A 15,473-nucleotide genomic window follows, 5' to 3' on the forward strand; every position below is an offset into this window, starting at 1 on the left:
ATACTTTTCCTATGTTAGCCCCACTTCCTCCCTCCAGGATTTTGCGTCTTCTGAATTATTTTCTTTCCCTGCTTCCCCTGTTTCTCAGGGCTTTGGGGTTCATGGCTTCTACCATCCCATTGCTTACCTGGGCCAGACTTCATATGAGGAAGTTTCAGTGCTGTGTAAGGTCACTGTGGCTTCAACACTGTCACCTGCTAGACTATCTAGTTCCTCTGTTCACTTGTCTCAAACAAAAATTTCACTGGTGGATTCAAGAGATATATCTCAATCCAAATGTTCCTTTCCAACCTCCCCAGCCATCCCAGAAACTCTTTACAGATGCCTCAAAGCTTGGGTGGAGAACCTCTTCAGGTGTCCTAAAGGTTCAGGGCCTTTGGTCCCCTTGGCAGGGGATGGATTGCATCAACATCAAGGTAGTGAGGGCTCCCATTCTAGCTCTTCAGGCTTTCCCCTCCCTCTCTGTGTGCCAGGTCCTTTGAAGTTTAATACGGACAATACCACAGTTATGTGGGACATCAATAAACATGGGGGCACAAGGTGTTGCATTCTTTTCAGACTTACTCTGCAAGCATGGGATCTAGCCATCAGTTTGCATGCAACCCTACAGGTAGCCTGTATACCTTCAAAGCATAGTCTTTTGGTGGATTCTGTGAGCAGGTCCAGGACACAGCCTCGTGAATGAACGCTTTGCAGAAATGAGTTTCTGGACATAGTTCATAGGTGGAGTATTAGTAAAGTGGATCTCCCTACCTTCTGAGTAGGCATCTCCCTCAGTTCTGTTCCAGAGTCCCATGTCCTTTGGCTTGGAAAGTGGATGCCATGTTTTTCACTTGGAAAGAAATATTCCTTTTTGTCCCCCCCCCCCCCTCTTCCCCAGGTCCTTCACAAGATCACAAAGGGCTCTCCAAAAGTCTTGTTGCTGACTTCCTTTTGGCACAGATGGCATTGGTTTCCCCTCTTATTCCATCTAGCCAGGGGCAATCATAACAAGTTACCTTATTGCATTGACCTTCTCACACAGGGCAATGATCTCTCCTTCACCTTCATCTGTCCACTCTTTAACTGCCAGATTGGTTGATAGGGTTTTGATTCGTTTCCAACACAAATTTTCTGAGGATGTGCTTAGAGTCGTAGAGGAGACCATGAAATCCACTACCAGAAAATCATATATGTCCAAGTGGGAGATATTTTCTGTCCAGCGTTTTAAACTTCACCAGGTTCCCTTTTCATTGGGGGTCCCCCTTGGTTCTTTCCTACCTGTATGAACTGCTACATGCTGGCTTGGCATATTCTTCAGTGAAAGCTAACTTGCCAGCAATCTCTGCCTGTCTGCCACTGAAACCTCCTCTGGCCTCTAGATTTGAGGTCAAGTAAATTCTAACAAGCCTCTTTCACATCAGACACCCAAGAAAGCCCATTTCCCCCTTCTTGGAATCTTAAATTTTTTTCCCTGAAAAACTGACTGTGGCTGTTTTCAAGCCTGTCTGTCTTTGCAACATTACAATATTGCACCTGGAAGACTGTTTCACTGTTTGCTTTAACCTAACCTCTGCCAGACTGGTGTCTGAAATCCACGCTGTGATGGGAGTCCCTCCTTTTCTGTTTTTTGCATAAAGACGGGTTGTCTCTCCTTATGAATCATTCTTTTATGCTCAAAGTGGTTAATGAGCTGTCCCTTTATCAGTCTACCCAGCTTCCTTCTTTTTCTTCCTTCTCCGAAGTCTGTTAGTGAGAAAGTTCTTCATTCCTTGGAGTTGCATAGACATTTGACATATGTAGACAAAACAAAGGCCTTTCGCAAATCTGACCAACTTTTTCTTTTCATACCAGGACATTGGATTTAGCAGTTTTTAAGCAAACCATCTCCTCCTGGATTTCTAAGGTCAGTTCCTTATTTTAATGGCAAGCAGTTCCTCAAGGCTTTCTTTAGGGGTTTGGACACCAACTCCATTCTTGAAGATACTACTTGGCCTCCTGTTTATACTTTCAGTAAACATTGCAATTTAGATGCCATTTCCAGAGCCCGGGCAGGTTTTGCTGAGGCAGTCCTTCATTGGTTTGTGGAGGGCTCCCCTTACCTTCCTCCTCCCTACCATCTCGGTAACTTTTGTAGTCTCCAAGAGACGATGAATACTGTAACAGTGATACGGAAGGACATAGTACAGTTGTGTAAAATTTTACCATAACAGTAGATGTCTTTCTTTTCACTGTTTCAGTATTCACCCCCTCCCTTATTCCCCCAGTTCTTTTTCTTGTCCATAAGTGGTATTTTCTTTGTTGCTGAGAGGTTATTCCCCTTCTGTTCCTTCCTTCCTTTTTCTGGATGTACATGTTTTGTTTTCCAATGGGAGTCCTGGTTCTCCTAGGACAATTCAGTTTTTGGTTGGGAGCATTCATACATCATCTTTGTATCCTACACTTACACGGGGACCATTCGTCTGACTTGTAATGCTCATAGGTAATAAAGGCTTTGGTAAAGTGGATGGATGTTTGGCTGTCCTTGATAGAAGATCCCAGAGGTGATGAATACTGCAACAGTGTAAAGGACATGTACTGTTATGGTAAGATTTTACACGCCTGTCCTTCAGTATTTTTCTGAGATTTTTTTTCTTTTGGCTTAAATGTACTCCTCTGTGAATGTACACCTCCCAACCATTTCTGCTTGGCTGTCATTTGACCTTCTCCCCCTTCTTGGCATCCAGGCAGCCTGTGTAGCAAGTTTGAAGGGAAACACAAGTGGGAGTTGAACAAAGATGTTCAGATCCCTGATGGTAAGGTGGGATATTCTGGACATGTCTGTTTACCTGTCTGGTATATAACTAGCTTCCCACTTACTGCATGAAGATGCCATGCAAGAACTTTGGTGGGGTTGGTTGCATTCTCCTTTCTTTGGAAGAACCATTTTCCATTGCATATCCTCCTATAGCTCTAGTCCCAAGAGTACTGCAAAGAATACACAAGGAAATACTTAGAATGATCTCAGTAGCATAGCACTGGTTCAGATTACACCATTTTTCCATGGTTGTACAGCTAGCAAGGGAGCTGCTATGCATCTTACCACAGAGGTAGACCTGCTGTCTGAGGTTTTGCACCCTGATCCATAGGAATCTTAGGTGACTTAGGTTGGCAGCTTGATTGGTCTGATGCACTTTCCTCAGTCACCTTTGTTTCCTAAGGCCATGCTCTGCATTATGAATAATGTCAGAAACCTAATGCAGGAACATTTTATCTTGAAAATATATTTATGGAAATTATTTTCCTTTTTGTCAAGAGGGAGAAACCAGGACCCTTTATGGTTAGGGTGCTCTTTATTCTCTTGTCAGATCTGTTTTCATAAGTGCTTTCTTATTCTTTCATTAAAGTGCATGTGTTTGCCATCTCAGCATGCATTCCTAAACTGCAACTCCTAGAAAAATAGTTTACCGTTCTCGTGGCTCATTAGGTGAGTTCATCTTAGGCTACCAAGGAAGGGTATTCTTCTTTCTTGTTTTCTTAATTTGTTGTAGAGAAGCTGACCTTGGATCTGTTTATTCTCCCTTGCATATCGTTCTTCTACAAGAAGTCCACAAAACTCTGCGCTTTGAGATCCTAGCAAGGTGTAAGGAAAAAGATTCTCATCCGGGTGCATTAAATATAATCTGGACCTAGACAATGACAGCATACTTAAATTCTGTGGTACATTTTAGATCTGTGCAGCCAGTGGCTAGTTTTTTTTTTTTTTTTTTTTTAAGGCACAACTGCTAGTAATTTCTGGATCCACTAGTCATTTTCAGCTTGGTAATAAAACTATTATTAAAAGCCACTTTTTGCCTTGGGCCACCCAGGAGACCTTATCCCATGTTCTGAGGACTTGAACTTTGCGATGGGGAAAAATTACTCTGCTTTCTTCTGAGCTGTCTAGCTCAGCCAATGTCAAGTTCTTATTCTGGAGATCCCTTTTATTAAAGCCATCCTCTCAGCAAGGAGTATTTCAGTGCTTCAGGCATTAATGTGCAGGGATCGCTACACAGTCTTCCACAATGGTAGGATGTCTCAAAGGACAAATCCTTCCTTCATGTACAGGGAGGCATGCAGTGTCCAAACAACCCCTTTTCTAAATTGGTAGCACTGTGCATTGTTTTCTGATTTTCTGCTGCAACTATAATGGAAGAACTCTTAAGCTAATGCCCAATTTACTAGAACAGGTACGACCACTGTAGCTTTCTTTAAAAACATGTTTCCTTGGATTATTGTGGCACTGCAGATTGGACCTTCAGGCACACACACCTCCAAACATTACAAGGCCAGACCTGTAGTGTAAAAACAGGACCTTGCTTACTGCTTTGTATGCTTCTATTACACAGAATGCAGTGCAGCAGATTTCCTTATAAACAGTGCATTTGTTTGGGGGTGCTCACCGTAACAGTGATGTTACAGTATAGGATCACTGATGCAGTCAAAACCCTCTGTGTATGTGTCCCTCCTTGAAGCTGTTGGATGTCCAGCTTTCTAGTGACCCTGTTGGAAAAAGTGCCCTCTTTCGAATTAGTTGTATATAATATGGGCACCATTTTCCCAGTGGTGCATGGGATTTCCTAGGGTCTTTTTTATCAGTAGTCCTTTCTGTCGATGGGAGTGCTTTGAGGAGTTTGCATGCTTTACTTAAGGTTATTTTTTTTCTTCATTTTATCTTGAACTGAGTAACAACATTCTGTTTAGGATTGATTGAGGATTGTGAACATTTGTTGATGACCTTTTTGCTGCAAAACAAGAGAAGATGGTACAGAATAGTTTCCATTTTAGCCACATTTCTGGCAGATATCCTCTAAGGTGAAGGATGGCAGCTCAGCACCTGGAAAGTGATCATTAGCATGATTGTAGAAATCTGGCCAGTAATCCAATAGATTTATGGTTATGATTATGCTGAGTAGCCTAACAAAACTGTGCTGTATCTGTACTGCTTGCAGTACAGCTCAGTTATTGCTGACACCTCTGTTTCCCTACTGGTGACTGACAACCAGCTGATTGGGATCTGACTAAATAAAGACAAGTTTTCATGGTCACCTTTTATCTTGGATCAGAAAGCTAGACTTTAGGTAGAGAAGGATCACTGATTGATGAGACTGCTGTCTGACTTGCTGTGGAGTTCATTCCTTCACTGTTGTGCAGTCATGAAGTTGGAAGATCAAAGAGCTGGGTTTGGGGGTCAAAATTTTTTGTTTCAGTGTTTGTGGGTAGGTTGCAGGAAATGTGTGTTCTGTATCATTTATGATACAGCAGAGTTTTTTTTAGAAATTATCTGTTTGGTATTTGCGTTTGTGTGTGTGTGTGTGTGTGTGTGTGTGTGTGTGTGTGTGTGTGTGTGTGTGTGTGTGTGTGTGTGTGTGTGTGTGTGTGTGTGTATATATATATATATATGTATATGTAGATATATATATATATATATATATATATATATATATATATATATATATATATATATATATATATATATATAGGGTTCCTATCAGCATTTCGAATGTTGAAAACGCCGAATTTAATTTAATCAAACTGAAATGTTTGAAATCACAGAAGAGTGAACTGATGGAACATCGATTTCTTTCCCAGGGAAAGAAATTGGTGGGCTGTCATCGGAGTTTGCTATTTTCTCCAATGTGGTGCGGTCTCAGAGTTAGTATATTTAAGTGGGGGGGAGGTGGGGGGCAAAGCCCCCCCACTTCTGTTAGTGTTCAAAGTATTGAAATTTTTAATTTTTTTTTGCACGGAACACCGATTTCTTTCCCTGGGAAAGAATTAGATGTTCCGTCAGTTCGATTAAATTGCATTCAGCGTTTTTAGCATTCAGTTTGCTTATATAGACCATATATATATATATATATATATATATATATATATATATATATATATATATATATATATATATATATGTATATGGATCTAGGACTTTTGATCGAAAGATCAAAAGCCCGACTCCATTACCACTGAACACACTTTAACGAAAGGGCTTTCATCGAAAAAGAGCTTTTGTTAAAGTATGCTAACAAAAAAAAAAAAAAACACAAAATCTACTTGAATGCCGGGGGGCATGCCCCCTGCACACACACCCCTACTTTAATATTCTCACTCTGAGGTCACACTACAGTGGGGAAAAAGGAATTTTCCCGTATCGCACCGTAGTATGACCGGAACAACAAGCATACTTACGTGAAAGTGCTGCTTCTGTGAAAAGCACTTTCGCGCAAGTATGCTCACCAAATTGAGATTCAGTGAAAGATGCAGTCGAGCATCGGTACTGATCATATATATATATATATATATATATATATATATATATATATATATATATATATATATATATATATATATATAAAAAAGATGTTGGTATAGTAGTTAAGTTGTTTACATCACAGGCACAAGGTACATAGTTCGACCCTCACCTTTAGATGGGAAATTGGCTAACCTTAAAATCATCCACAGGGCAAGTAGCGTAGTAGTCGAGTATGATTTATGACCATTCGTAAGGGAAGCTGCATTAATGCCTTCTGAAGGATTAAAGTATAGTGTTAAGTCATTTGATTTTGTATTTTGTGTTGTAGTTAAATATATTTACATTTCAGTAATGCATAATATTTAATATTTTCCACTCCTCCTACTGTTGTTTTCCTTTGCCAGTAACCCATGTTACTGAAAATTGGTTAAATGAATCCATTTATGTATATGTCGACCGAATACTGGATGTTTTATTCAGGCCCTGCAGTGTATCTATCCTTTATATAGAATTCTTTGTCATCCTGTGTTGTAGCGAACATTTTTTAAAAATTTTCTGCTGGTTTCCTTAATTGTTTATCTTTTAACTATGTACCTTTCACTTTTTGTGCAGGAGTATTTATGTATTTACACACATACCATATGTTTGTGCCTTTAAACAAGACTATGTTTGACTGTGTATTTTAGGATCAGTGTGATTATATGGGTATCACATTTGAAATTAAATGGATACTCTAAAACAAAGGTGAATTATTAAATACTTAAGTGAATTGAATTTTCAGTAGAAATAGCTAATTTTGTAGGCTGTCATTTAGTTGTGAAATCATAATATGAAGTTAAGTTAATTAGCTTTCTTATGTAACTACTAATGTAATTTGTCGCAGAAGATTTTCTTTTCTCAGGACTTTGCATTCCATGAGGAAACATTTCAAATGGGAGGCCAGGATTATTCTGAGGATTCTCATAAAAAGACTAAGAAGGAATTCTTGTTTTTACTCATCATATGGGCCCTTGGCTATTCCCCTGTACTGGATGTTTGTTTTCTGTGGCTGCCCTTAACCCAGATTCTCTGCCTCTCCCCGGTTTGCCGGTTAAAGATACTAGATGCTACAGGGTTCGGAGACTCACAGAATATAAGAGTCCTAGGTCCTAGGGCTGATCAGAAACTCAAACTCAAAGGCCCCAGGGGGGTTAGGGCTTCTGTGGTTCCAAGATCAGTTCCTCTGGACAAAGGATGTGGATGGTGGGGTAAAACTGTATACCTCTTGACTTTTTCTACCTTGCATTCAGAGAATTTCTGTGGTGTGGGCTCAGGATGTCACCTAAAACAAGGGGCATCACCCAACCAGAGCAAGTCATTCATGACAGATGCTGCCGGAGTCAGCCTGGAATCATTTCAGCTCATATGGATTCAAGAGGAAATCACTGGGCTACTTCACTTATATCAACATGAAAAGAGATGCTGGCAGTTCAATTTTGGCAGTTCAATTTGCTTTGGAAGGATTCAAAGGACTGGTGTTGATTCGAACGAACAACAGGCCTGTCATGTGGTACATCATTTTTTTGAGTTATCTATATCCAATATTAAGTCAGACCAATCTCCTAAGACAAATATGGTATAGGCAGAGAAAATTAAAAACTGCCAGAAGTAATTAGTTTGTTAGTTGGATTGGTGTAATGAACACTTTTTAGCTAAAGTTTCAGTCCCAAGAAAGTACCGATGTTGTGTCCATAATGGATAATACCTGATCTATATTTTAATTATTTCTAGTCTGATTCTCCACAGTGGAACCTAGTGGAGTTAACCATACAGAAGACATTCCACTTTAATTGGGACAGTCTTTTCCAAAACTAAAATCAATACTGTGCTTTTAAAATGAAGGTAGTTACAACAGCAAAATAAATTAATTTGTTAGCATCTGGTTTTACATGTTCTAAAGCTCAAGTATCTGATAAATCCAACCTCAACCGCTTTTCCCATTTTTGCACATGGGGTCGAGGTGCCACTTTTGCAGTGACAATTGTCTCGAGCCAAGGTTTACACCGCTGGATGGCTAGCCGTTCCATGGTAGTTCATTCACACCATTCACTCATGCACACACACATATGGCCAGTTTAGAATGTCCATTCTACCTACTGCACATCTTTGGAATGTGGGAGGAAAGCGTAGCACCCAGAGGAAACCCACATGACCGCAGGGAGGACATGCAGACTCCGCACAGAAGGCACCCCAGCAGGCACCCCAGCCAAGAATCGAACCGGAGAACATCATGCGGTGAGGTGACAATGGTAACTGCTCCACCACCATGGTGATAAATATCTTGTAGGAATTCTAGACTTTTTGGACCTTGAAAACTACATAGATTTATTTGTTTAAGTTCATAGCTTCATAGGTACCTGCTTAGGCTATTTATCTGTGATGGTCTTTAGAAGCCTAGCCATACATTCCCATGAAGTTTTTAGCCTTTGTATTTTAAGTACAAGTTACCCAAAAATGAGGAGAACATGTACATATTGCCCCTATCCGTGAGGGTCAAGGGGTGATTTTGTGGTTACTCATCCATTTGTTCAGATTATATTTGATTAGTATAAGAGAAGTAGTTACTTTATGTGAAGAGGAAGATTGTTCTAAATAAGTGGTCTTCTCTGTGGTACTTGTCTGGCCCTCTAAGCATGTTCTATTATGTTGCTAAAGTAAACTGGGTAGTATATGTCCTTAGACGTGTGCATATTGCTACTGACATGCATAATGACACATGGAGAATACCTTAGTTTTCCATTTTTCATTAAGATGGTGTTTAACTCTCTGATATGATTGCATGATATGCAAATTTAGTCCTTTTTTAATTATTTTATTTGGCTTGTTTCCAGACACAGGTTTTAATCTGAATCCCTGTGTTTTTCTTGGCTTACAGTTTCGTTCAGAATGGATCCACGTTTGTGAAACACCTGGCTTTAGGATCTGTCCAGTTATGTGGAATTGGAAAGGTGCCAAAACTACCTCCCCTCTCTCCTTCATTAACTGATGTTCCTTATAGAATCAACAACATTACAAAGGAGAAGGAACAGTGCTGCGCATCTCTAGCAGCTGGTAAGTTTTGACAGGTTTTGAAATACACTAACCAGAACATTGTTCCTCAGAAATGAGCAGACTTTTCTGCAGTGTTTGGTAGCTTTACTTGTTGGCTAGTATATTTGCTTAGGTTTACTCTCCTTTCATAGAGGCTCTTGCATCAACCATCCTTTGCCAGTGAATAGTAGAGATGTTCCTCAAACTTAGCTGCTGTTCCCCTGCACGACTAAACTGCAGTCTGCCTGTCTGTTTTACAATTTTGAATTGAAGTATCTTTGTGTCTGTTACATCTGCAGTTAATGTCAATTAACGTTTTGTATTTTTTCTTTAACGGTTATATTATTATTGTTATGATTATTATTAGTACCGTTACTTTAACTTTCATTTATGTTTCTGTTACTGGCATATTTTGTGATGCATTTCCTTAATTTTGTAATGGAAGCAGAGCAGAAAGTTTGAATTGTGCAGTGTGCAAGCTTGTCCTGTTGGAAACACGCATCCACAATTCAAAAATGTACCGTTTGGGCATCGGGGTGATATGGCGCAGCTTCTGCTCTTAAACTTAGTAGACTTTATCAGCTAAACAACTGCTGCAATTGTAATTTATTAAACATTTCTAAACAAATTGAAATAGCTCATTTTAATTCATGTTGGTTGAAGTACAGTAACTTTATGCATAATCTTCAATTACAGCAACAGAAAAGCAATACTATATTATAAAAAGGATTGGTGTTTGGGAGGAAGGAAAACACTTGTAGTTAGAAGAGTGGGAAGGAAGTAGAAGGCAGTGAGTAACCCAGGTCAGATAATCACAACTTGTGGCTTTTCTTTAACTCTGCCTAATTAAACACATCTTTTTCATGCTTGCTTGGGCATTCTTTTGTCCTCTCTCCTTGCTTTAAAGATCTCTGAATGAAATAAGTGAATTTTGAGCATTTCCATAATGTAAAAGTGTGTTAATACTTTCCATTGTGGATGGGGATAGGATGTTTCCATTTCTGCAATATTTTTGGCCTTCAGTTGGCATTACTAAGAAGAGTTTAATTTTAGTTTAGAGAATTTAGAGTTAGAGTTCCAGAGTTAAAGACTTGAGAGTTTAATTTTAGGGCCTCACTGGCCCTCTGTGGAGTAGAGCCACTGGAGTGATCCCCGGCATGAATTTTCTGTTTCCCATCCACTCATCAAGATTTCTCTTGGAGAGGGCCAGTGAGGCCCTAAAATTAAACTCTTAAGTCTTTAACTCTGAAACTCTAGCCTAGCCCATAGGATTACCCTAGGAACTAAGGTCGGATGGCACGATGCCAGAGTAATCCTATGGGCTAGGCTTGTAAAGGCTCCAGGGCCATTAGCCTAGCACACCCTATGAACCTAGTGTATTGCATTAAATAGCAAAGTTTGGATAGTCATTTCATATTGTCTGTATTATAAACTGAATGCTTTCCCAAGAAGGTTTAAGCTGATGTATTTAATATGCATGGGCACAAGAACCCAAGAATTTTTACAGCAGCTAAAGCAGGGAAAATATTTTAGAAAGGTGACTGGGAGTGAGCACAATTTAGCAAAGAAATGTCCACTTGTCTTTTCCAGCCTAAGCAGTGAGTAGTCTCATAAGATGTCTGTAGGATGAGAGTAAGGATGTTGGTTATGACCGTCCTTCCCTTACTCTTCAGTATATTTCCAGAAACTTGGAGGAGGTTGTTTTTTTAGCTCAAGTGATGTATGTATTAGTTGTAACAATAATTATGGTGATGAACTTGAGCTACTTCATAATTACTAAGATGGAGTGACTGCCTGCATATAAAATAATGCAAAGTGTGAAACAAGTTGAATGGGAGCTACTGCTCCTGATTTAACGTTCAGCAGTTAATAAGGGAGAGTTGTCGAGGCAGTCTCCCTGTTCTGCTAAACCCACCATCTCACATTTGTTTTGAGGTCTGCAGGATGGGGTGCTGTTATTAAATGTATGGGATGATTAAAAATGCCCATTATTTAAATATATACAGAGTAGAGAAAATGTAAATATTTCTATGGTGTATAGAAAGAAATGTTTCATACCTCTTGCTGTGTTGTTCACCTAATTCACTAGTCATGATGTATCGATTGTCCTGTAGACAGTGAAAGAAATTTTTTTAAACAATTTTTTTATTACTGAACAGCTAAGTTGTGGATACTCTTATGTCCTTAATGCAAAATTTTCCATGTTGTGACACACAGGCTGACAACTGTAATTGGCTTTAATGGCTGTTTTTAACATAAGTTTGGAAACCAAATCTGTGTTTATCTCAAGTGAAGTTTGATTTTAGAGAAGATCGTAAGCATTTTATCAGCATGATTCTATTTAGTAATTCACTCAGTGGGATGCTCTAATGGGCATGTGCAACACACACAAATTTTGGTAGTATTACTGAGAGTTCCTGGGTGCTATGTGAAAGAGAAAAAACACCAGACCATTGTATAAGGCAGTCTATTGCAATCCCTTGAAAGGTTATGTCAGACAAACTTTAGGACTGTAGTGTACTTGTAATATTTTATGGTCATGTCATGTTCCTGTATTGTGACACTATACATAATTTGGGAAGGTAATTGTCATCCTCTGGTTAAGTTCTTTGGCTTTTACCTGATTAACAGAAATTGCTGATAGCAAACATTCATTTTAAAGATCATGCAATTTAAGAACAGTATATTTTGGGATGATAGAGAAATATGGGCATCTCATCTGCAGGCAGATCAGATTTCTCTTGAGCTTTGCTGTCAACATAAAAACCTTGAATGTTTGGGTGTATTCTGATGCAGCCAACAGAAGGCTACATTATAAGGGCAAAAGAAGGAGGAGGGTGCTTTGGTCTTTATAAATGCTTACACTGTTTTACATGCAAGACCCGATTTGGACAGTGGAGGAGTTAATGTTTTGCCTAATTATAGAATATTAGTAGAAAACTCTACTTCGTCAGGACATTGTTTAGGTGTTTCCCACCAACAGTGTCAAAGACATTTTCATTTTCAGTTCTTAAAAGACAGTTAAACTTAACTTTTCCTCTACCCATGAGTATTTTTTTAAGCTTTGTTGCAAGTAAAGATTGATTTGGCTGTTTCTATGCATTTTTTCTGTGCTGATCAACTTCATCAGTTCCAACCATGTTGTGTTTGTTTGAAGTCTTGCATTGCTTTCTTTTTGGAGTCTGTCTTCCTGGATCTTCAGTATTAGCTACCACATTTAAAATTGTTGGACCCAGATAGCAATGTGATTGTAGGTCTGCCTTCTTTCTCTCCCACACAGAGTCATAACTCTATTGAATGTCTGGGGTTTCCCATCTACAGTAGAGTCGATTATCTGAACTAATTGGGACCTAGGGTAGTTTGGATAATCAAACATACATTGAACCGGATAAAAAACTTCTAAATTCTTGTTTTTGCTGCACACAGAGAATACACTTTTCAACCATTCAGCAATTCCAGTGGACAATAAAGAATATTTTTCACACACGAGCAGGCAACAATCTCAGAAATCACACACAAGCGAATACATATAACGTTTATATATTCAGACTTTGTGATTTTTCCTACCCAAAAACTTTAGAAGGCCACGTTCGGATGATTGACGTTTCAGATAATTGAAGTTTGGATAATCGACTGTCTGTATTATTGTGTATTCTGTTGTATTTGGTAGCGCAGCTGAGACTGGAATGTTAAGAAAACTTCATAGACTGCAACATAGGGAATGAGTACAGAGGTGGAATCCCCTGCATCTGATTCTTAGCATTTTGACAACAGTAATTTAAGCACTGTGTATCAGCAGAAGAAAGATATTGTTAGTGTATTTACTTTGTAGTGAAATAAAAGCAATAATTGAATTAAAAAAAGAAGGCAAAGCACACAGACTGGAGAGGCTCACTGGAAAAAAGATTTTGGTACACTATGTAGACATACTGAAAGTAAGCAATTAATTCTCAGTACTGTTGTAAGTGAATGGACAGTGCAGCCTTAACTAGGGAACTGTTCAATATTGTCGTCACCTTAGGAAACGATCTGAGTTATGCAATGGATAAAGCTTGTGCCGTTTTGAAGTAGAGCAGATAAAAAAAAGTACTTGCAGTGATGTCGGGGACCTTATTGCTGAGTATAGTGGCAAGATACAGTACAGTTTCTTCCACTTTCTGACCATGCTGGTCTCGGGGGTAAAAAATGAGTTTCTATAAGTTTCCATGTTACATTGTATAGGCTTTTCATATGCAAATCCAAATTGATCTATATGAATTATATAGGCAAGACTGACTTGGTCTGTTTGCTGTAACATGAGCAAATAATTAGTGTTCATGTATTGTGTTTGTATGAAGAAGACTGTGCAGGTTAGACAGACTCATCTTTTATGCAATCATGGCTACGTAATGTAACACTGCTGTAAATCTGAATTGAGGTTCATTGTCGGAGGCATCAGTGAGAGTTTGCATGTATGAGGAAGACCTACTGTAGAAATGGTTTTAAGTGCTGTGAAGAGCTTGTCTGATATGTTTTGTGTTAATATTTCATGAAATTTGCCTAGAGATGCTAGAGATGCGTCCAGACAGGACACGTTTCTTGATTTTTAAATAGATTAATAGTGTATTTAAGCCTAGGCATGTTTATAGCTTTGAAAAAAATCTTACTTGTCTGAGTAGGAAAGACAATCAAACTGTTGTATAAAAATTCCACTTTGAGATGGGAAATAGAGTATACCTGGAAAAATACAAACAGTTTTTTATTTTCCGTCACAAAATTAGAATTGTGTGTCTATATTTACAGGTGTAAACAGTTCTGACTTTTAAATGCAATTAAATGTTAGGTTAACATTTTCAAATGTAATTCTTATCTGGGAAACTGACTATAGTTTTAAAGGTCTTGCAATTGGTCATTAAATACTAGACAGAATTTTGTCCTACTAATGGAAAGTGTTTATATTACTACTGTACTGTATCTGAAAAAGTGCATTTTAAAATTCTGTCCAGTTTACTGTAGGGAAGGACGGAACAAAAAAAATGTTTTCAGCGCCAGTACTGATAAGTCAGTGATTGCAAAAACTGCTTTTGTATGTATAGAGTTTGTAAAGTGCTGTTACCGGTTTATTCTTTTGACATACATTGCAGTTTAGCAGTTGTTCTATAGCTAAACAATTCCATCAGTCTATTTAATGTGGTGTGACATGATGGTCCATGTGCAAAACGTTGCATGAATAAAAATTAATACAGGTTTTTATTTTTTTAATGTCTTAAGTGATGATAAAGGTGTTTAAAAATGTAAATTTTTGAATGATATGTAAACCTTGGCTCAGATAATTGTCACTGTTGAAGTGACACCCCAACCCCTTATGCAAAAATGGGAAAAGGGGTTGTGGATGGATGGATAGATATTCTAGTAGGGTAAAAAATTTCAGTGCAGATTCTTGGTGATCAAAAGCTGTGCTAGAGATAATTTCAAATTGTTTTAGTAAAAATTATGGTATTAGTGATGTGCTAGACCTACTGATTCTATCTTGAGCTTTCTAAACATGGTGATGATGAGTGTAAAGAAGTCCATTTGCTATTTAAGGTTGAAGCAACTTTAATGCCATTTAAATTTATTTGGTACTCAGTGTTTCTTCAAATTTGCCTAGGATTATTGTTGCTAATGTCCAGTGTGGTACTCGAACACTTGTCAACATAGATCCTTTTGAAAATATATTGCTTTATTAAACATGGATCCAAGTTCTTTAGATCACATTCAGGTATAGAGTTGTGTTGTCAGCAGTGTTTAAAAAAAAAAATTTGACGAAGCTGAAATTGTGGTTATACTGACAGTAGGCACAGTGGGTTAAGGCTTTGAGCTATAGTCCCTGTGGTACAGGGTTTGATTCCCTCAGTCCTTATTTACCTACTGTGTGACCTTGTGCAAGCCACTTAACCAGCCATTGATCTCGCCCCTGTCCAGTAGGCCTACCTGGTTAAATGGGTGGTGTTTTTATTGTTACTAATGTTAAGGTGTTTAATGTCACAGACACAATGTAGAGGGTTTGATTCTCTCCTTTGAAAGGGGAATAGGCTAGGCTTAAGATGACTAACAAGGACAGGTAACCTAGTACTTACCTATGAATCTTGACTGAAAATGGGCCCTCTGTGTATACTGACTGTATCTCCACCTG

The 15,473-nt window shown here is 38.6% G+C and overlaps 1 protein-coding gene across 4 annotated transcripts in view; it reads left to right on the forward strand.

Moving 5' to 3' along the window:
- Positions 1–15,473, forward strand: part of AGL (amylo-alpha-1, 6-glucosidase, 4-alpha-glucanotransferase) — a 1,248,201-nt gene that overhangs the window by 803,177 nt on the left and 429,551 nt on the right. For all 4 annotated transcript variants that reach the window (XM_044085615.1, XM_044085617.1, XM_044085614.1 and 1 more), the window contains exon 24: positions 9,165–9,340. In XM_044085615.1, coding sequence (XP_043941550.1) covers positions 9,165–9,340 — 176 coding nt within the window. The remainder of the gene's footprint in view (positions 1–9,164; positions 9,341–15,473) is intronic.

The sequence above is a fragment of the Protopterus annectens genome, chromosome 10.part0 (assembly GCF_019279795.1).
Source record: "Protopterus annectens isolate FY-2018-M chromosome 10.part0, PAN1.0, whole genome shotgun sequence".
NCBI lineage: Eukaryota > Metazoa > Chordata > Ceratodontiformes > Protopteridae > Protopterus > Protopterus annectens.